This window comes from Ruditapes philippinarum, unplaced genomic scaffold (genome assembly GCF_026571515.1).
Source record: "Ruditapes philippinarum isolate M1 unplaced genomic scaffold, ASM2657151v2 ctg4256_1_1_1_1, whole genome shotgun sequence".
NCBI lineage: Eukaryota > Metazoa > Mollusca > Bivalvia > Venerida > Veneridae > Ruditapes > Ruditapes philippinarum.
The window spans coordinates 78,149-102,539 of NW_026853900.1; the positions used below are offsets into that span (position 1 = coordinate 78,149).

At 34.1% G+C, this 24,391-nt stretch overlaps 1 protein-coding gene across 1 annotated transcript in view; it reads right to left on the reverse strand.

Annotated features, from left to right (window-relative positions):
* Window positions 1-24,391, reverse strand: part of LOC132738303 (venom factor-like) — a 97,197-nt gene that overhangs the window by 67,021 nt on the left and 5,785 nt on the right. Inside the window, exons 3-12 of the mRNA XM_060725780.1 lie at window positions 20,790-20,850; window positions 20,050-20,247; window positions 17,777-17,856; window positions 17,251-17,385; window positions 16,890-16,932; window positions 15,863-15,959; window positions 12,402-12,504; window positions 8,826-9,068; window positions 7,296-7,463; window positions 6,089-6,187 (exon numbers count right to left, since the gene is read on the reverse strand). Of these exons, the coding sequence (XP_060581763.1) occupies window positions 6,089-6,187; window positions 7,296-7,463; window positions 8,826-9,068; window positions 12,402-12,504; window positions 15,863-15,959; window positions 16,890-16,932; window positions 17,251-17,385; window positions 17,777-17,856; window positions 20,050-20,247; window positions 20,790-20,850 (1,227 nt within the window). The remainder of the gene's footprint in view (window positions 1-6,088; window positions 6,188-7,295; window positions 7,464-8,825; window positions 9,069-12,401; window positions 12,505-15,862; window positions 15,960-16,889; window positions 16,933-17,250; window positions 17,386-17,776; window positions 17,857-20,049; window positions 20,248-20,789; window positions 20,851-24,391) is intronic.

Consider the following 24,391-nt stretch of genomic DNA (forward strand, 5'->3'; position numbering starts at 1 on the left):
GTGGCATTACTGCGACGATCTTGTACTTTTGGTAAAGTGAAGGAGTACGGCTTATTGAATGATCTGTTCTTCTGAAACCTTGACCTATCAGACTTTTCAAAACGTTGTTTCTTCCTGTAAGAATCGGTTGTTGCTGGAGAAGGTGGAAACTTCCTCTTACGACGTGTTTCTGGCAACAAATCTGAAAGTTGATTATTCAAGTCTTTCCTTTCCTTCGGTTTTTGCTCACGCCTTCATGAGAAAAAGGTAATCTAAAAATATGATCTTTCACATCCCTAACATCTTGTAAACCAGTGTCGGCCATAGCTGCTCTTCGCCGAATGAGATGATGGAAAGCACATGTACGTGCCATAAGATCAAGAGATTTTGTCGACATTAATTTACAAAAATGTCTCTAACACACTGAATAGCACTGTCAAAATTAAGCTTGTCACTTTGTAAAAGATTACTCAGTGCTTGTTGCATGTAATTGTTGATGATGAGCCCCATCCTAGCTGCATGTTGACCTTGATATGCCATCTTTTCTAAAGATCTTAAGGGTTGAGAACATAAAGACTGAGCTTTAGAACACTTACTACCATATTTCATAACTAGTAATGTCTCAATCATGTTATCTAGTGATGAAACTGACAAAGTTTCTTCAGATTGGTTACTAATAGGAAAAGTTAAACGATAACTTTCCTTGTAAGCTGTGAGTTTAGAAGGATCAGAACACCTCCATGAACACATCCATGAATCCTCTAAAACTTTAATTTGAGTACTTTCCAAAACAATACCTCTACTATTTGAATCTGTTGTAGTCACAGCATCTTCCCCAAACATTTCGGCCAAAACAGTGGTTGTATGTTTACTGTACTTAGTAAACCGGTCAGGTACATGCATATCATCATCCAAGTGTAAGCTCTTGTTGGAATTAACACTAACAACAGAGTGTGAAACACCTCAAAAGTCTTGTAAACAACAGTTTTCATGCTGTCCAGGTTGTAAAGACTAAACATCATATTGTCTATTTGAATCTGATACGTTTCCTTCATCAAAAGAAGGGTACAGTGGTAATAAGGGTCTACACTCCCCAGCAGGGATGTTTTCCCGATTTTGAGCATCCGGTCTCTGCCCGACCAAAGTCGCAGTTTCCGAACTTGAGTAGGCTTAGATATGAATAATTCTTGTAACATTTCTAATTTCGAGTCAATGGAACTCATTTTACCTTGAAACGCAAAATGTTCAAGTCCTTTTTGCTTGCCAGAGGTGTTAGATTCTTCAACGAAGTTTTGGCTTGAGAAACACCCGAAGTACGGGATGAAATACACTTATTATCGTCTTCTACATCCGACATAACGATAAAATAACTGAATAACAATAAAATAAAACTAAAAATTCTACTCCAAAAGGAGAAAACTCCGGAAAAAACACAGAGAAAACGCAAGCGGTGTTGACGTTTTGCTCGCCAGAAATAAACTGCAGTATTGGGGTTTACAATGTGCGTCTAAGAGACACAGATGCTTGTTTTTTTAATTAGCGGATTGTGAAACGGAAATATATCCTAATGTATTTTCCATCAGGTGAGTATAAATCATGAAATGAAATCTATGCTCCTTTCTTAAATCACAATGCAGCTCAGCCATGTGTACAACCAATGTACAAAACAACATGTATTTAAATGACCTGCACGTGAAAATCGTGCAAAAATAGCCTGTTGGTTAGAAAAATCAATAGTCTATCAAACGATATATTAATACTATACATGTACTTTCACGTGCAAGCAAGCAAACAATTGTAGCTGATTTGGTACACTATTGCGCGTTATTTTGTCGCTGGACGCAACGCAACAAATATCGATATCGCCTTGTTTCTGAAAGGTATAAATATATTAGTCGCCATGTCGCCCTATCTTTTGGCTTATATCGAAGGACTGGCTTCTTATCGAGCTTGCTCGTTGTCGCGAGCATTAAAGCGCCAATAAGCGAATTCTTCCGTTAAGTATGAAATAAATGGTGGCTGATAAGCGTCGTGTTGATGCTAGCGAGCGACATCACGACAAAGTGCCAAACGGAGCATTGCCGAACTTTCGTCTTGTCGTCCTGTCGCTAACGATACACACCAAAGGCGCGTTGGCGTGCGGCATGTTGTCGTGATGTCACATTGTCGCTGGGCTCAAATCGAAGGATTTTATATATAAGCCGCACAAAAGTGCGCCGCACAACAATTCTCCACGTGGCGTGTTTCGCTAGCGACAAGACGACAGTGTGACAACACGCCGTTTGCACCGTAGGGAACGTGTTACAGTATCGCGCTTTCTAGTAACAGTATAGAATTTTCAAGATGGAGGATTATTTGTGGGGAAAACGGGTAGGTGATTTTATTCCGGTCAAAATTACAAGTAGTTCAGTTTCTAAAGGATGTGCTTGTGCTTTGCTTGTATGGAACTGAATCCGGTATCTAGTCATATATTTCTTCAGACCCTTCACCGCAGAGTTTTCTCTATATTCCATTATAAATATGCAGATTTGAGTTTGAAAATTTGAATCGAGAGACCAACGCATTTTTCTCCAATTCCGAAATTATGTCAGCATGCCTACAAAAAGTGAACCTACTAAACGTTAGTCCTTTGTGTTGAGAATCGTTTATAAAAGTAAATGACCAGTTGAACCTATTTTTCTGTTCGTTAAATGCGTTTGAAAAAATAAACAATGTTACAGTATAGAGCGAGGTGAGTTTTCTAAGGTTATAGTATAGACCGAGCGACTTTGATCCGAATTTGTTACATTTCGGTTACAGTTAAGATGCATGCCACATTTCAAATAATGTTTGTGAATCTATTATTTTGCTTTATAAAAAAAAACAATACTTTTCTATTTAATATATTCTTGAAAGTTGTATTATTGACATTTTTTCTTCAGCAGAAAAGTTGCAGTTTTAAACACACATTATAATGCATATTTGTTATAAAATAGAGAACAGGAAAGTACAACAGGGCAAAATTGAAAATGTTGCAGACTCGGTATGTTTAAGCCTGTTCATAACTGGAAGCTACCGTCCACGCCTCCTAGCACCAGCTTAAGCAGAATTTAACATGAAGTGGTAACTTTAAGAAATATTTTAACATCTGTAGATGTGTTAATATGGCGGCTACCATGAAACCTTCATTGTGACACATTAGTGCCATTTCATGAAAAGCGGCATATTGTCCCAAAGATTAAAAATTTGCGTGTGCCCTAAACGAGACTACAATGGATGAAACTACAGTCGAACTTCGTTCGCTCGAACTTGGAGGGCCTGTGCAATTTTGTTAGAGAGATCGGTAGTTCGAACCAACCGAGGTTGAACTACTATTACGTTGATCATATGCCTAAAGGTTTTTTAGCATACATCAGTCAAATGATAAATACGTCAATATGATTGTTTGTTAGTACATCTGTTCGTCGAATATGTCATATTCAGAATTATTATCCCAGTGTTTTCATTAAGTATTAACGGTACGCTGTGTTAATCTATATTCATGCATATTGTAATTGGCTGAGTTCGATTGGGCAATCAGACCAAACTTGTTGAACAATGTTCAAAATATATTTATATGTTTATAATGGGATTAATTTAATTTAAAAAAAAATAATGGAATATTTAAGAAAAAGTTTTACAGCAGCATCATGTCATTTACTAATATAAACACACGTACAAGTTCTAGATAGATAACACTGTTACTATTCACGTTACGTGAACTACGGTTGTAATTAAAGCCGTCCTGGTAAACGTCATTCTTTATTTCTCTTATTTCACAAGTTATTTTCTTTTTATCGTTACCATCAACGGCAAAACAACAATATTATCATAACAAACAAATCGGTTACAAGACCTCTTATTTTTGTATCAATTAACCTTTATTGCATTTGTCACGATCACGAGGTGTTAAAAAATATGTCGCCGACTGTCATTTATTAAGGACATGTCCACTTGTCTTTTTGTATTCGACCGAAAAGGTGTGATTTTCACTGTATTTCTGACGAAGGGACCAGAGATCAGGTTCGAAAATATATTACAGAATAAACTAAAATTATGACAAATTACATTCCTGTATTACTGTATAATAACCTTTGTGAATCATTTCAGACAAGAGCGGGCACCTGACTAGAACCACCGACCTTCCGTGAACTAGCTTTGATAGATTTCTCATATACAAGGAATCCAACGTCATGGCGGAATTCAACCACAGCAGTAAAAGAAAGACGATTTGAAGTCGGCGACCTTAACCCGACTCTGCCACTATTATGTACCTCCACCAGGCTCTACGGAAAATATATTGTAATTGTCTGACCTTATAGCTCGATATTTTCCTTTTCAGAAACATGAAAACTTCCAAACAGAATGTCAGAGATAAAAACACGACTTTTAATTCAACAATGACAAAATAATTTCCATTTCAACAAGGAAGCATTCGAAATGACGCCAGGGTCATGATTTGATCTTTCTTTGCAAAATGCTTCACAGCGAATGCTTTCTGGTTCGGGAAAAGAATGAATTATATTGCCTTTTTTAAAAATCTATATTTTTGGTTTTCGTATCCTAGATTGCAACCGAAACCATTTAAACAGCTTTGATAGAAATTCATGTAAATTTCATCAAATCTGGCCAAGTAGTTACTAAGCGGATGTCATTTGACACACATGTGTACGACAGACGGACGAATAGCCATCGGGCCAATAAGCTTAGATTGAAAAGTCTATAATATCATTTATGCATTTTACCTAGTGTATATTGAAAGTATGGAGGTCTAAACTGTAACCGAAATCTGGGTATAAACTGTAGCAAAATCAGATAAAAATCGATCTGTCTATGCTGTAACCCAGCACAATTCACATCGCTCTATACTGTAACATTGTTTACTTTTTCAAACGCAATTGACAAACAAGAAAACAGGTTCAACTGGTCATTTATTTTATAAACGTTTCTAAACACAAAGGACTAACGTTTTGTAAGTTTACTTTTTGTAGACATGCTTAAATAATGTCGGAATTGGAGAAAAATGTGTTGGTCTCTCGATTCAAATTTTCAATCTGTCAAATCAACACATTTATGAGACAATATAGAGATAAAACTGCGGTGCAGGGTCTGAAGAAATATATGACTAGATACGTGATCCAGTTCCTTCTAAGCAAATTACAAAAACATCTTTCGGAAACTGAACTACTTCTAGTATGGACCAGAATAAAATCATCTACCTGTCTTCCCCTCAACTAATCCTCCATCTTGAAAATTCTATACTGTAACCGGAAAGCGCGATACTGTAACACGTTCCTGCGGTGGTTTGGCGCGTTTCGGTAGCGAGAAGACGAAATGGCGATAACAATATAAGCTGTGTTGTGCTTTCGACAACGCATCGCGCTATTGTACCAAATCAGCCACCATACACATAGTTACATTAATAACTGTATAAGTTTTGACAGACTAATTGATTGCACATGTCGGCGCTTTAAATTGTCCTTGAAGTTTAGCCTAAACCTTTCGTTCAGATATAGTATAAATCCTGAGACTCATTATTTTAACACATCTTAAAATCTTGAACTTGATTTTGGTCTTGAATATTTTTCTTTGAATGAACATTATTTTTGTTGAAGATAAAATGGCTTTATTTACTTTTCTTTTTTTTATTTTTCTTTTTGTTGTTTTGGTTATTGTTGTTGAGATTTTACTGACTACATTTTAACATCTGAACTGTTTCTGAGAAATAAACATATTTAGCAACATAATTGTGTTATATTTTATTTCACTACATATTAAAAGAACTTGAAAATATAACGGGCAACAATAACAAGCTTAGGCCGATGATATCCGGAGAGATTTATGTCTCCAGTTCATTTCCGACAGTCCGAAGTGAAATCAGTCATATTGGCTTGAGTCATACATGTTATTGTTAATCTTATACAATTTCCATTTTTCTAGAATATTCAATATTTTTTTTTATACAGCAATGGACAAAATACTGCAAAACCTAATCTCCCTTAGTAAAATGTTTTCAATCTAAGATAGAGTTGTTTGAATTGTACCCTCCCCTGCTAATAAAACAAAGATGACATCGCAAATTGCAACTCACTGTCGTTACCATCTCCACCCGAATTTGGTTTTTGTCTTCATATGCCATAACTTCAAAAACCTCGCTTTCTTGTCGGGGTGCAGAACGTGGCCCAATAACCTGTTTGATATATAAATAAGGTTGGCTGCATATTACTTAAGCCTTTCTGTTTCAAACATTTCATACTTTAAAGAACCTACATGTTTCAATAAAGGATGTTACGACATTTAAGAGAAATTATATATATGAATTAAATCCTTTTGAAAAATGTGACTCAGACTTTACAGAAAATAAATGTCTAATTATCTCCCTTTATTGGCATGAAATGTAAATTCGGTAATGAAATGTAAATTCGGCAGTTTCCTTATAAACAATGCTTTTTGGAACTTACAATATTGATAAATATTCATTTGGGCATTATATTTATGATATCAAACCTACATGATCTTTAAAGTATTGTTTCAACGATAGTTTGCCATTTTTGCATAAAATCTAAGCACAAACGTGCAGTTATTGCACGCTTTTAATATGCGTGACTCAGGGCACAATTTACAAAAAGCATACTGCAATGGCGTCATCCACAGTTGTTAATTATCAAAACAAAAATGTCAAATGACATTTCGCTAGCAAGTGGAAAGCATGTCAATATGCTGTTTGTTGCATATTTTAAAAAAGAAACATATAAATTAGGCGTATATTTTTACAAAGATACGCTAATGCACATATTTTTTCGTTCATTTATATCTGAAGAAGTCCTCAAACTTTTTCAAACCCTCGCCCTTCGGGTTCAGGCTTTAAATGCATCTTCGTACGTCTGCAGATATTAAAGTACAAAAAGGCATTAACCCTATGTAGCATATTCGAAAAGTCATGCCACCAGATTTAACTTCATGTACATGTTCAGATGAATTTAATTTCTACAAAAGATTGAATGAAGTTATCTAACTTTGCAAATCCACAGTTCATCCATATATGTTAAAATGCAGCATTTTCTCTTACACTCTTAATTTCGGGGAAGGATTTTGATGATTTAGATAGTGATAATTATTTGTCTTATTTAACATAATGCCAACATAGTGAGTTATCCCTTCCCTCCCCCCTAACAAACCAAGAAATAAATAAAATAAAAAAGGATTATGGCGCTTCCTCTGTCCGTGAAAAACACCTGCTACGTAATAAAAGCCTAGCAATTCATTAACTTAAAAGTGAAATGACTCGGCAAACGTACTTTAAATCTAAGAGGATTACTATCTGATGTTGAAAAAATAGCAAGTGCTTTCCCGTCGCTGTTTAAGTCTTCTTCCTTAGATTCAATAAAGCTACCATCTTTAGCAATTCTTTCCACTGTGATTTTCGCACCGGTTGCAGGTGCACCGTCTGGAGTATACACATCAACCTAATAATGTTGAAACGTGTATTTGTGACAAACGATTCTGTAACATAATTAAGCTATACATATATACACAAGCAAATTCGTTGGATTTATATCCCCCGCCAAGTACTGATTAATACTTACACAACAACTAGAAGCTTTATTTACATACATTTATCATGGCATTCGAATTTCCTTTTCATATTGAAATCAATCTGGCAGTTGGAAAGAATTAGCAATATTGCTATATATGCATACTGCACACCTAATTAACGGCCATAACTCTGTCTTAAAGAGTCTGACCGTAACAAGGCAACGATATGCACATAAAATTTTTGTATTGAAAGTTCTCAAAAAGTTTTATTGAATTCAAGCAAGTTGTTGCAGAGAAGTAATGCAGAAACGATTATAGCTCTATATGCATACTGCATAACTAAGTAAGGGCTATAACTCTGAGTTATAGGGTCTGACTGGAACATGGCAACGAAATGCGCATCTCCTCTGGATATTAATGATTCCCATAAAGTTTTGTTGAATTTTAGCTGGTAGTTGCAGAGAAATAGCGCTGAAACAATTATTGCGCAATATGCATACTGCATAAATAATCAAGGGCCATAACTCTGAGTTAAAGGGTCTGACCGGAACAAGGAGACGATATGTGCATCTCGTTTTGGTATTGAAGGTTCCCATAAGTTTTGTTGAATTCCAGCCAGTAGTTGCAGAGAACTAGCGCGGAAACAAACATGACTCTATATGCATACTGCATAAATAATCAAGGGCCATATCTCTGAGTTAGTGGGTCTGACCGGAACAGGGCGGCGATATGCGCATCTCCTTTTAATATTGAAGCTTCCAATAAAGTTTCGTTGAATTATAGCCAGTAGTTGCAGAGAACTAGCGCGGAATTCGGACGGACGGATTGACGGACGGACGGACAACGCCAAAACAATATTCTCCTCCAGATTTCATCGGCGGGGGATAATGAAACGGAAGCGGTGTCCTAGTGATGGTTATGGTGTTTGTCTCTCGAAAAATGTGTTTGTTGGCTCGAGCTGTGGTAGCGAACATGTTTCCTCATATTACACCTGTACTAGTAAGTTTTAGGCTCGCGAGGAAACAGAATAAAATGAATAAACATAAACATGTAAACAAACTGTAATAAACGTTTCAAAGGAATATTAGACTTGGTTGATTATTCAGAGCAACTTGTTGTTGCTAAAATTTAGATAAAGATTTGCTATGAGTGATATTGTAATCTTGTCATTTTGCTAACCATAATAATTTTCACTATTACAATTAGTATTTGTGCTAATGTACAGTACCTTGCATTGTTTCTATAGTAACAGTAACCTGATTGATAAATACATATATGACAATTACGTATACCTTAGCAAAGTATTTCATTCCTGGTCGGAAGTATCGCTTAGATCTAGTAAATTTGAAAATATACAATTGTCTAGCAAATACTGTCGCATCGTTAAATGTGCTTTCCTCTTTCCCTGTCGCACTTTCAAACACTGTAGCGATAACTAAAAGTCGACTTCCATCCGGAAATAGTTCCTTTTTTTCCTCCTCGGACCCGAAATTATCACCTATCTTTATACTGAATTCTGCTATTCCCTGTTCAAGCTAAAACAGAAAGAATATATATTGAACCACTCCATTAATATTAAAGCACAAATATATAACTTGTACTTGTAATAAATACATATACATCGTTATTGTTATACTTAAAGAAGAATCAAATATTACTCAAACTTGAAATGTGTCAATACTAAGAAATTGATTTTCCCTTGCATCCTTCCGCTTTGAGAGCATCACAGACAGACAAGAGCAAATGCAATTCTTTAGTAGTTGGCATACAAACAATGAATGGCTTTGTTTTTTTTTAGCTAAACTAACAATTCGCCCAACTTGCCAAATGTATGAATGCATTATCATTAACATGTCTTTGTTTGCAAATAGCAACTTTCCAGCTTAACTCATGATAGAATGCAGCAGGAAATATCCGTGCATTATTTCAGGCATTGTGAACAACCAAACTTCCGTATATTTGCTTCATAGCTTTGGACTCCGAAGTGCGGTGTTACATAGCTTTCTCATATACAAGAATCTGCGTCAATAACCAATTTTTAATCATACCATTTGAAATTAATCTGCTACATTGTTTCTTTGACATAGGATATTGTTTCGTTGTCTTTTTGTCCATTCAGTCAATATAATCTATTCACACAATCTCTTACTTTTGCGCACTACCTGGTTGCCTTAATTGTTACAATACTTTAAGCTACATTAAATAAATTTCATAAACTAGAAATAGCTACATTTCGTTGATTAAATATGTTTCATATCGACTCCCGTTCTTACTTTGGTGTCCAGACAACCAAAATGAGTTTTGTAAGTCTTAAATTCTGCAACTTCATTGTGGCCAAAAATCGAAAGTACAATTTCCATTTTCATGAGAAACTTCGCCTTTGGGTCATCCGTATATCAATGGATATCAAGAAATATTTTTTAAGTAGCAGTCCGAATTTAACGGTATATTTTGCATTTTATTACGAATGTTTTCATACAAATTCGTTGTTTTTATGAGATGATTACTTTTTTGTGAACAGCAGTGCTAATGCACCGTGAAACCAAAACGGTAAAAGTTTATTTTCACAAGAATATCTCTAAGTGTCCAACTTTATTTGTCATCCAATGAAAACGCTGTATTTCTTCAGAATTATGTGCGTTAATTTTCATAGAAGAACAAAAACCGATACTATATCGAATTTCGTTCATAGTCGACTTCTATTTTTCATAGCACTTCATAAAACTGCATAGTGACGTAATAAAGTAAATTAATGAGGCAAAATAAAGTTGACACTAGGTATGTTAGTATTCATCATAAACTGTTCTACAGAAATTAGAAACATTCTCCAGTCGCTATCGCTCCCGTCGAAGTTTCTTATTTCTGTAGAACAGCTCGGATGGACACTAGTGCCCAACTTTATTTGTCATCCAATGAAAGCGCTGTATTTCTTTAAAATTATGTGCGTTTATTTTCATAGAAGAACAAAAACCGATACTATATGTCGAATTTCGTTCATAGTCGACTTCTATTTTTCATAGTACTTCATAAAACCGCACAGTGACGTAATAAAGTAAATTAATGAGGCAAAATAAAGCTTGAAGTATTCATCCTAAACTGTTCTACAGAAATTAGAAACATTCTCCAGTCGCTATTGCTCCCGTCGACGTTTCTAATTTCTGTAGAAAAGCTCGGATGGACAAATAAAGTCGGTTTTTGTTCTTCTATGAAAATAAACGCACCGAATTTGGAAGAAATACAGCGTTTTCATTGGATGACAAATAAAGTTGGACACTTAGTGTATTTAGTGTCCAACTTTATTTGTCATCCAATGGAAACGCTGTATTTCTCCAAAATAATGAGTGTTAATTTTTATAGAAGAACAAAAGTCGATACTATATCAAATACTGCTCAAAGTCGCTTTCTATTTTACATAGTGCTTCATAGTATCGCGTTTGTAAAAATAGTCATTTGCAGAAATTTGCACATGCGCTTTCGTGGGCCGCTTTTGAATATTAATTAAGTAAAAATGACGTCAAAAGGTCAACCTACATTATGTTTGCATTTATTGATAAAGGATATACATGCAGTTTAGATTTAAATCGACGTCTTTGCGAAAAATGATACTGCATGTGTTAAAGTAAAAACCAATACAAAAAGTAAATTCATATTTTTTTATTACGAATGTAGAAAACGGTCTTAATTAATTTGTAACTAAGAGGAAAGTCACGTGTGTCTATTCACTTTTTTTCGGTAGACAGAAAGTGAAAGTATTTTTTGGAAAATATATTACGTGACCTCGTGTTAACACATGACAATTAGTGTATAAATCATAATTATAAGATATTAGCTACTGAGTATCAGTTGTCCAATTCATCAAAGTGTATAAATCATATCAGCACACAATTATCTAACTCATCAAAACTTTTTTGAAAATAAATTTATGTTTCAATATCGAGCAAATGGAAACTCGCATCAGCCATATGCCGCAACTGACACACAAGGGGGTACATTGTCTTCGCGCAAAGTGACGTAAATCACGCATATTTATAAGGTTAAATTTTAAACCCACCATTCAGGTAATTGTTTTGTAAAGCGGACTGGTAGTGACGTAATAAAATGAATATTAATAAGGTCAAATACAGTTTGACACTAAGTATGTTAGTATTCATCCGTAGCTGTTCTACAGAAATTAGAAACATTCTCTGTTGCAACCGCCCCGTCGAAGTTTCTTATTTCTGTAGAACAGCTCGGATGAACACTTTCATATACATACTTGCTGTGATCCACATGGTAACAAATGACGTAGCGCCTACATGAGCTAAATTAATAATATAGGCTTCATTTGCATGTTAAAATTTGTATACGAACTTAAGTGCAACCGCGGGGTTTTCCTTTTAAAATCATAAATGATGAACAATATTTAATGAGATTAACAACAATACTGTTAAACTATAGAATGCTCGGTTTTTAAGCCGACGGAAAAAATATGTTTACATATTTATTTAATGTAGCTTTAATATATATATATATATATAGTTTTTTTTATATTTCCTTATTCAAAACTAACTGCCCTCCAATGAATTTTAACTGAATTTAATATAACAATACAAATATTTACTACGCAAAAGTCAAGAGCCTGGTAAGACACAGATGTGCATACGCCGATTATTGCCGCCGGCAATTCATTTCTTATGAATTTATAAACAAACATACACTGACAGAAATACTAGTTTTGTAATTTATTCTTTTCTTTTTTAATTATAAAAATAACCTTTTCAACTCACAGATCCCAAAATGAATATATATTACAAAACGAAAGACGAAAGTTGTCGAAAGAATTCATACAAAATGATGGTTTAAAAACTATACAGAGATATAACACTTACATCTTTTCGGTTCATATCAAGAAGATATTTATTCTCTCCACTCTCGTGTGTGACATTTAAAGACAATCTTGCCTTTCCTGCTACCGGCTTCCCGTACACATACCTTGATAATGAACAATAACTGTGTGTTGACTAATACTTTTTTTAAAGATAGTATGAGCAAAGAAAAAGTTCTTAGTATATACAACAAGAGCTGTCGGTAGGACAGCAACGCTCGACTATTCTTAGTGCTTGATAGTATATTCTTAGTGCTTGATAGTAAAGAGCCTTGATAATGTAAAATTTTAGTTAACAAAGGGGCAAAAATCTTTATTTTAATCCATGTTACAGTTATAGGCCTTCAAGATGCCCTATAATGCTCTCAAAGAAGAGTATAAAATTTCAACTTGTTTCAAAGCCAGATGTCAATAGAAAATATCTAAGGTGGTATGCAAACTTTAATGTAAATTCTAAGTTGAAAAGGGGGCATTTCTAACAAGTGTGCAAAGTTTCAAAGCCATTTGTCGACGGACTTTGAAAATAATTGAAGTGTTACAAAATTTTAAGATAATTTCTAAATAAAAAAGGGGCAAAATTTAGACAAAATGCTTGATACAGTTACTTCCTCCTGTCTACAGGTTGGGGTCATGATGGTGAACAAGTGTGCAAAGTTTCAAAGCCATATGTCAATGAAAATATTTGAGATATTACAAAAACTTTTACATAAGTGGTTTCGCCGACACCGACGCCGACGCCGACACTCGGATGACTACAATAGCTCGACTTATTCTTATCGAATAGCCGAGCTAAAAACGACCTCAAATACTCCGTAAGTCCATACAAATTATTTTTTTAACTGCTGAAAATTCCGGACCTGGGTAGAACCACCACTTTTCCATAAGCTAGCTGGATAGCTTTCACAAATGAAAAAAATCCAAAGTCAAATTCAAATCCATGTGTAAATGGATTGCTCTAAATATATACAAAAGGTAAACTTAGTCAGGAATGAATTATAACCGTACAAAATGTCTTCTTAAGTTAACAAAGAGCAATATGACTATCAGCCAGAAATTATATAATCTAAGCCCAAAAACAAAAAGCACCTTTTTCAGATGTGTCAAATTTTCAACCAAAATAACTGCAGTAGATTGTCCCCCTTTATTTTAGTTGGGACATGTTAAAACCTCACACCAATGAAAATACTCCATACGAAAATGAAGGGGAACAATCTGCCGCCGCAATTACTTTCAGTTTGGATTGAGAATTTTACACATCATAAAAAGTGCGTTATAGTTTTATGTGATGATTTGATCGAACAGTTATTACAAATAATAAATTAATTTGTCATGTTCAAACGTGGAATTCAAAAGATTGTTCATTCATTTCGAATAAACTGCCGTTCAGTCGGGTAATTTTAACAAAAATCCATCGGTCACATCTCAGCCAACTAACACTTGTGGCAGTGATTAATCTAGATGTGTGTCTTGCGTTAAATACGCATAAAAATCGAAAAAGACGCACAGTTTCAAAATATGTGCGTTCAATCTGACGCATGCAAATCGGGAAGTTTATAATCCAAAATATCACGATTAGTGATTTCTATGTACAGATTGATTACTTTAATTTCATTAGTTGAATAATTTTTCAATTTCTTCAGTTGAATAATTTAATTTCCGATGATAACAAGTGCAAGACTAGCTAATCCCTCATTTGCTTTAAACGTTAAATCCCAAGCAATTGTTGCTTGTGATCGGTAACCTCCCATTATCGGCATTAGCCAATCAGAGCGGCCTTTTTTTTTTTCATTAGAGCGATTCGCCTACAATGGTGAAATATGCAGACATTGGCGCTAAAAATGAGAAGGGCACAGGAAAATCGTCAGCAAATGGCCAAAGGCTTATATTGTATGTTATTTAGTCATCCAGACAAAACTGGTACCAACAGCAACAGGTTACCCATTCCCCTGTAATTACGCATATTCTTGAGTTTATCCATTTCCCTATAGCATTTTTCCAAGTTATCTACTTACCTAATCCCTTTCCGACCTACTACTGCATTTCTACTACCGTAAATTTAATCCAATAAAGCAAACAAAAAATCATTAATCTACTTAATATTTTAAATAATTATCGGTAACTGAAAAAAAGTGTTGCTATTTTAAGAAATGCTGTAAGTTACAGTATAATCTGACAGGTGTGTAATGATTTCCCCTAAGGTCACTCAAGTTCACGCGGAGTGTAAAAAAAAAGATGTCTATTACGTCATCAGAATATTTGACAGGGTGATTAACCAATCAGGGTAACATTGTGCATGACCAAAAGGTCTGTCTGTGTATGCTTTCTACACAGAGGCATACAAGGAGCAATAAAAGTCGTCAGTATGTATACAGTGTGAGAGGGACATTTTGTGCAAATTACGAACAATTAAAATGGATAATGCACAGTATTAGACATAAGTAGTAAGAAAATATAAATTATGCAAATTAGATTTTTGAGCAGCCAATAAAAATTGTTTTTTGCCTGCAATTAATATTAGTACCAAAAATAACTTTTTTATGCACTTTAATTACTTAATCGCTTGTTATAAAAACATGCAAATCATGTCAAGAATCTGCTATTAAAAAGACGCATTTATTTTGCTACATGACTCATTGATTTTGCTACAGGACTCATTGTTTTCAAACATGTGCGTCATCCGACGCATTGTAAGGAATTTCTAGATTAATCACTGTTGTGGTGACTTGGAGATTGCATATCTTCTTATGAATTGAAATCATTGTTATGACAGCTTTATTTCCGTTAAGAGTAATCAATTCCCTACCATTCGGTACCATGATTTTCAAATTTGGTGAAAAAATGTTGGAGTTATTGAGTTCACATTAAGATGAGCGCTGAAAACTGAGCGGCGAGATGATTACCTTTACTTAATATATAGGCATCATTTCTTATTTATAGGAAATTACATTAAAAGCATATATTGAATATAACAACATATTCAAAATGAAAAAAAGACTTCAGTTTAGATTGTTTTGGAGAGGAGGGAGGGTTGTAGAGTGGGTAAAAGGGGTGGGGTGGTGACCAATTATTGCGCCGAACAACACTATGTAACACAAAACTGAGATGAAGTACAAAACACTGGCCGCGTATTTTAGAGACGCATTACAACTATTGTTACCTGATGTTTATTTGAGATATGTTGGAAAGACAAATTCGTTCACATATAACAGAGTCACTTACTGAAGGAAAACTTAAATCTGCAGCCAAAACGGAATATTTGCAGCTAAGATTATCTTTAAATGCCTAAAGCAAGGGTGGTTAATTAATACGTGTCCTTAAACTTCTGTATAGATACGGATTTGTCGTGTCAATAACATGTCAAGTTATTTTACTCTAAAACTAAAATGCATTCCTTTATGCATTGAATGTAAGTTCTCAATAATTTCATTTACTTTGAAATAAAAAAGGCAATGAATATGTACATACTTAGCTATAACTGTTATGTCAATCTTGCTTTCCTTGGATTGATTCAACAAAATGTACGGCTGGGACACGTCAATGGTCACACCAAATGTCGGCAAAACTGAAAACATCATTTTCACACTTGGAGAGTACAGAAAATACCCAAATATTTTTAATGGTAGGATATTATCTGAAAAATGCTCTTTTTTGTGTAAAAATCCAGTTGACTCAAAGGAAAAATATGTGTCTATTCTGTAAGAAATTGTTAGAATATCAAAGTATGCTGTACCGCACCAAAGACTGGCTTAAGTACTTGATAAATGTTTTAAAAAAACGTTTCATGTTTTACTGCCTAGTTTAGTCCTGAAAACGGGTTGCTGTTGCTTTTTTCTTCTTAAATACTCCCACTCGGACTTCCAAACAAAATTTATCCCCTTTTCAGACTTAAATAAGACAGTAAAACTTCAAACGTTTTATTTTTAGAGTACATCAAGTGTGTATATTAAAATGAATTTTCTTAAATCGTTTATGCTTTCAGCAACTGACATTTCTTAGTGAGTGACTAAACATTTCAGAAACATATTTTAAGTGAGCAATATGTGAAAATTAAACACATTTTTCAAATGTTAAAATAATTCAAGAGTCGATTGTATCCGAAACGCTGTATAAAACTTTGCAATGCTAATCTCGTGAGAAAGTATACGCAGATTTATTTTCGCTGACAGCTGAATTAAATAGGTTAACAGATAAGAGATTTCCAAAACTATGTACTTGAACGATTTTCCCTGTGTCTTGAAAATAGAACTTTTTACTACCAAAATGCTTGTTCTTGATTTACCCAAATCTTTACCACAATTCGCGTGGCAACTTGAAAGCTGTGGCATGCGCACGTGCTCACGTATTAGCTATAGCGTGCGCATGGAATAAATTAATTGTATCCCCTTTATGCCACCGGAAATATAACATTGTATTTTTTTGAAAGTTAATGAATTGACAAAGTCAGATTTAGTGCTTAATTATAAAAGTAATGAAATTTAAATAAATACATTACCGTATTCTTCAATTTGAAAAAAAGACCTTGCCACTGTTTCATACTAAAAAGATAAAAAAAATAAAAAAAATTACGTAAATATACAAGAGTTTTCTCATATAAAAGAAACCGTTTAACTATTTTACCGAGTAAACAACTTTGGATGTACAGTTTTCACGTGTTAAAGAATTGTTTTAGCGTCGAATGTACATAATCTGTGGTTATAATTTTACGATAATCCCTATTGACCGTCATTAAGTCATTTAACCGTAGTTTACACAGTAAGGTATCGTTATCAAAATTCCTTTTAGTGCCTTCAAGTGAAAACAAAATTACACCACATTTATTTTCATATCATGTTTTAGAACCAAACCACACATACCTGACCACCATAGAATGCACGAGCTGTCCATGTTCCAATTTCCGGGTAAGGCGGTAAAGAAAAAGCATTTTGATAAAATCCGCTGGACTTTGTGTTTGTAAATACTCTTCTGCCGAGAGTCAGGTTTGATGGGCTCTGTGAAAAGGTTTTTGAAAGACAAATAAAACTCTTAAACATTTGAGCTTTTATTCTAAAAGTTTGAAATATAAAATTACAGAAATTACGAAATAACGTGTACGTGTGTTCAAGCACGATTGTTGTGACTCGGTTTGATTGAGCCTGTTCATGGACGGTAATGGTTAGTGAAAGTTACCACCCATGTGCACCACCCACCTTAGCACCGGCTGACTCAGAATTGAACATTTTCATGGAATGGTAAAATTTGAAATTTTGAAAAATGCCTAGATGTGTTAACCACGCTCTGAACTTCTAGATAACCTAAGACAAAAATTGCATTAACGCGGTCCAGAGCTCCCCTGTAGTTTAAGGTCTTAAAATTTATCGTTTTACTCATGCATCAACTTACGACAATATCCATGGTTATCTGCCATTGATTTCCAGACACCCTCTTTAAGGACTCGTCAAGAGCTAGAACTCTTATCTTCACTAGAAATTAAAACAGCATGATGATAAATAACTTTTATTTTGCATTTTATGTTTGAAAGTTATATAAATTGTGAAGATAATAGACCTCAAATCAGGATCTGGGAAACCGTCGACCATCTTTGTTGAAAGTTTTCTTTTACATTTGCGCCAAAACCTTATGATAAATGTTATGCGACAACTTTGAATTGGGTAAAATAATTCGAGTCGAATCTGTAAAAAGTTCCGTTTAACATCGTTACTTTCTGTATCTTGATTTCATGGCAGCATGTAACGATTAGTCGCACATTAATTTAACGATTTATTTTTAACAGTGCGTACATTTCATGTGTTTTGTAATAGAAAAAGCATCGAAACACGAGGCTATCTGATTTTACCAGGGAGCGTAGCCCACGAGTATTATTCAGATTGCCGTGTAGTTTGATGTTCTTTCTCTTTTGTATCATAGTCGAACATAAAAACACGTACCCTGTTACAACCCCAGAAAAAAGTAACCAATGAACGACGATCTAAATATGATATTTCTGTCGCTTTCCGTTTCTCTGCCGTCACAATAAGTAAACCCCAGCAAAAATGAGCAAATCAATGGGCATGCTTCAGAGTGAAAGTAACTAATTACTGCACTCCAGTTACAGTGTAGCAATACCACGTGACTATGACGTCATTTTCGGCATCATTTCCAAGACAAATATTGCTCGATTCGGAAAAGAAAATAGCCGTAAATATTTTATTTCTGTACCAATTTCTTTGGGATATGCACCAGTCTACGGGGGAAAATATAAGCTTTCCACAGAATATTGGATCTTCGTCAGTTTATAAGCCGTTTTATTAAACACTTTGCATAACCTTGAAAGTTGCTTGTATTAGAGCGGGCTTCAGTTGCAAGCTATTTCGTTTTCTGGCGTTATTTGGTCTACGCCATAATTAATAGGTCAGGTTTACATCAATCGAGCAACATTTGTCTTGAAAATGATGCCGAAAATGACGTCAATGTCACGTGGTATTGCTACACTGAGTTAACCACTGTGCATGTAAATGTTTACGATTTAACCAAAAGTCCCCAAACAATGATACAATTATGTGAATCTGAACGTTCGCGTGATTTTATGTTTGTTGTGATTTTATGCTTGTCATGTTTTTTTTTATGTTGTCGTAATTTTCAAGCTTTGCCATTCAAAGGCGTAAATTACTATTTTACTTATTCAAAACTTTTAAAATTAATATCAAAAGTAGATCTAAAGTTATTTTTTACCTGCTGTCTATCCAAATTTCTCTATTAAAATGAATTCAAAAATGAAAAGGTTACACACGAAAATCAATTGACCAATCAGACAGATAGAAACATCTCTGACCGGATATGACCTTAGGTGATTTTTCTTTTAAAATAAAGTAACAAAAGGTTGATACATCATCCTTACCGTGGGGCAAAACGGATGTCAAGTTGATATTAGATTGTTTTTAAATTGTTACTGTGTTAGAATGAGGTTGAAATGTTTGATATTTAATACTCTGTTTAATACTTTTTTTTCTTTTTTTTTTTATAAGACAGGAAGGATTTTGTCGTATTATACTGTTTACACATCATATTAATATAAATGACAAGTCGACATGTATATACATATATAAAGGTTTTTATTTCATAGTGTGAACTGTGAAACATGACATTGATTTATATATATTATAGTACAAATACATGCAGGCTGGGCTGGAAAGTAATGATATGTCAAAATGATTGATGAGAGTTCTGCATGTAACTCTAAAACGCGTGCATATATTTACATTATAGTTGTCATTATTGAAGCTGTCATTATATATACGATTCTCAATGTCCAGTAGACAGTTCGAATTTGGTTCTTTACTTGTACACGTGTGTATTTGTATATTAGAAGTATGAAACATTTGTGAGTTCTCTCTCCGTTATACGACAACGGTTGATTTGGTGTCGTACGTGTTAGGATGTAAGGAAACTAACATGGTCCTTCATATTGTCACGTGTCCTCGCAATAAACAGCGTTTAACCTGGCGTTTCTTTGCACCGAAAAGAAACTTATAAAATTATGACTTGCCATAATAATACTATTTATACACGAAATATGATAAAATATAATATATCGAATCTACACAACGTTCATTGTAATTCATGTGTTATTTCAAATCTACCATTTTCATTTTGTCATAGTAATACGTAGGACCAACCTTTCTGTAGTGGTGTGTATATAGGTTTGTCCGTCTGTACGATCAGATAGCCCGTCTTATAGCTGATTACTATCTCATTGCATATTTCGTGTTCGACTCCTCGCCGTGAGCATAAGTGAATAAACCTTGGTTTTCCTTCTATAACAGTGTCAAAAATATCCGACTCTGTCACTCTAACAGTTGTGTTCACTGGGTTTTCTAAAAAAATAAAAAACACTGCAAAATAAAAGCGTTTGACACAACGTAGCTAGTACCAGCAATATCAAACTTGACTTAAAGGCATATGCTTATAATGCTAAGAAGCCGATTTTTAAAACAAAGCGGGTCTCATCTCTTTTTATAATTCACTTTATCTCCTTAGAGAAACATTGATATCGGTGAATTTGTCAACAATTTTAAACATAAATATTATATTGAAGGTTCATTTGCAACAGAGATGTTTTTTTTTTTCAGTTCTCAAAATATAACTATTTTGGTGCAATTTTATTTATAATTTCAAAATGTTGATAGTTAGTCAATATCCTGAAAAATCTTGTTCTTCTAATGCTTTTACTACTATTAATGAAAGTCAAAATTGTTTACTATTTGCTACTTTTCTACAATTTATTTCACTTTTAGCGTAACTTTCGGGTGTAGCAAGCATCTAACATGCTCCCAAACCTTTATTTTAATGTAAAAAATCATGTTTGTCTTCCTAAAGAAAGAAGATTTATTCAAGGCATTACATGCCTTTAACTTACTCTCATTTGGAACTGTCAAAGTTTGCAAGGAAAATATAGTACCCCTATGCTCAAGCCAGACCTAGAATAAAACAATATAAACTTATATGTCAGAAGTAGAGAAAATAATGACGTTAATCATTTTACAAATGTTGCCACAATCTATCAAATTACTGGTATATACACCTACAGTCACTGATTGCTTCAATTCTTCATTTTTCTTTTACATGTATAAACACAATAAGTAACAGTCTCACATTCATTTTACATTAGTATTTGTTCAAAGGCGGGCCTTATTACTGATTTATTATCACTTGCTTGTGACAGTTATCCCAATGCGTTTTTGCATTCACACTGAGCGCTCAATGTTATAATCTAATCATAGGTGGACCTTTTCGATAATGGATTTTATAGCGTTTTGTTATTAGACGGCGCGTGCACGCGCCGTCTAGTAGATATGCATTTGTCCGTATAGCAATGGGGAAAATATTAGACTTGATTTTGTGCATTTTTTTTGTTTTAACAAAATCAAATTGTTTTCAAATTTTCTAATAAAAATAGCTTTTCTGATGTACAACATGTCACAGAGCTTTAAAGGATTAAAATAAACGTTTAACTGAAGTGATAGTGTCATGTTTGAATATCATATTTTTTTTATAATTATCTTATTTTATCTACCTAATAAATAACGTGCCAAGGAGCCAGTCTATAGTCGATCATTCTAAATTCCGTTGAGACCCGTCTATAATCTAACAAGAGGTATCACTAAAATATGAAACGGAGATTATTTTGGCGCTACGGACACAGCGGAAATATTTTTTGCAAAGCAGACAAAACGTGTGCCGCATGTTATTCATTTAGATAATTAACATTTAAGTAAAAAAAAACAGATTAACTGAGTGAAAAAGTACGCTTATTTTAAAACGTATCACAAATATTTGCAATAGGTTATTTTGAAGGATTCTGTGACCGACGATTGTTCTCTTTTACTACAGGGATCGGACACTCCCAGTTAACCCTATATAAATGCTTAAATATCTTGTCGTGCACCCGATAAAGGTACATCGATCGATAATTTACCGGCGCGAAGCGTAAATGCCCGTTCGCAACGGATACCTACTTTACAAAATACAATATAGCTTTTCCATTTATTATCCGATTTTAAAAATTTAAAGTTTATTTTGAAGAAAAATACTTGTTTAATTCAAATATCTAATTTAGTTTATCTGTCCGCAACGACGATTAAAAAAATTAACTTGACGAACTCCGCGGTAAATTTACATTTTTCATATAAAAAGCAGGTATTTGAAATTTATTATTATGGTAACATAATAAATTCAATTTCAAAATAAAAAAAGAAGCTGATGTAAGTTATTCACAGATGATCAAAGATGCAATATTTAGGATTTATTGGGTTATGTTGTCAAATTTACTAACGCACAATTGTTTTACGGGTAATGCATTGCGGGCTTTACAATTCGCTCAACACGTGAAGAAAATTTATTCATTTTTAAACACAAAATATTGCCGAGATTTTAAAATTGCCATATTCATAGAATATTGAAATTTCATTCATCATTTATACCATTATTATTTTTTGTAAATCTGTTTTCAAAAGTCGGTGCAGTGTATGAGGGCGATCGTTGCCAAAATTCCAGACATGTAAGGTGTTCCTTTTGAAAACTACTTTTGAAAATGCGAACGGGTATGTCTAGAATTTTTTTTTATTATATTCGTGCACAGCAAATGATATGCCTCTTAATCCCGTCTTTAAATTGAAGGCACCCGCTTTTAAATAACAAGTTTACATGTAAATCTAAACAACTGACCTAACATGGAGAACAACAACAAATTTACAAGTTCGTATCTTCCACATAAGCATTTTTGCACACTTGTAGATATCTATATGTACCTGAAAAATACAAATGAAATGTAAAACTCGAATACAGAAAATAGAATTTAATAAAACGTGTTTCCAGTCGTAGAACTACAACAGAACGTTTACACTGTAACATGTTTAAAATGACAAAAGTAGATTCACAAAGTTAAACGATTTTAACTCATGCATGACGCCCCGCCCCTCTCTGAGTATTTACGATCTTCTATTACGGAAATGTACGGACAGGTATAATACCCGTCGCCTTTCTCCTATTTCTCAATAAAGTGAAGGAAAACACGGCGTCCATTCTAACTTTTTTCATTTCTATAAAAGTCAAATATTTTTGGTATCAAATGAAAGATTACTCCATAAGCTTTCTATGAGTGCCTCAGAAATAAAAATGAATTAAATAGATGTATTGAAATGTTTGTTTCAAAATTTATCATTTTTCCTCTGAAAATGACACTTTCGAATTGGTTAGATAAACACGGCGTTCCCTCCAAACTTTTTTTTATCTCGTAATCAATTTTGATAATTTTGGATTGAAATAAAAGTGTGCTTCATACGATTTATGATACATAATTATATAATGCCTAAAAATAAAAATGAATTAAATCAAAATGAATTAACTTTTCGTTTTAAAGTTTATCATGTTACTTTCTGTAAAATAGAGAAAATAAGAATCCCTAAAGAACGCTCAAAACGACAAAATTGAGAATGTTGCAGTTGAGCCTGTTCATGGACGGTAATGGAAAGTGCAAGTTACCGTCAACGCCCCTAGCACCGGCTTAAGCAAAATTCAACATTTAACATGAACTGGTACAATTTTGAATTTTGAAAAATCCGCAGAAGTGTTAATATGGCGATTATCATGGAACCTTCAATGTGACACGTAAGTGCCATTCCATGAAAAACGGCACATGGTCCCCAAGTAAAAAAACAAAACACACACTCTGAAATTCAGCAAGAGAAACATGTCGCCCCCTACTAACTCTTTATTTTATTTCTTGGTCAATTTTTATAATTTTAGATTCAAGTAAAAGAATCCTTCATGAACTTTCTAGTGATGCCTAAAAATGAAATTTAATTACGTAGACGTATTAAAAATTTTGTTTCAAACTTATCGTTGTTTATTTTTTCTCTCTTAAAATAGAGAAAAACAGAATCCCTAAAGAAAGTTCAACACAACAAAATTGAAAATGTTACAGGCTCGGTTTGATTGAGCCTGTTCATGGACGGTACTGGAAAGTGCAAGTTACCGTCCACGCCCACTAGCACCGGCTTAAGGAAAATTCAACATTTAACCACACTCATATATTCGGCAAGAAAATCACGTCGCTTCCTTAAGACACTTTATTCAAAAAAGAAAATGAACAAGTACATTAAAAATCTGGAAATAAAGTGATCCCTCGGAAGCATTGATCACAACAAAATTACATAAGAATTGCAGACTCGGTTTGATTGAGTCTGTACATGAGGGATAATGAACAAGTGCAACATCCCTCACGCCCCCTAGCACCGGCTTGAGCGGTACTCAATTCTCAACACTTAATAGCGCTGGCATCAATGATCCCGAAGGACCAGGAAAATATAACAACACTGAAGTGAAGTACGGGGCAACTTTTTACAGCTGCCACACGGCACTTGACACCTGCTGTTATGAAGTATAAAAATCTGGAAACAAAGTGATCCCTCGGAAGCATTAATCAAAACAAAATTACATAAGAATTGCAGACTCGGTTTG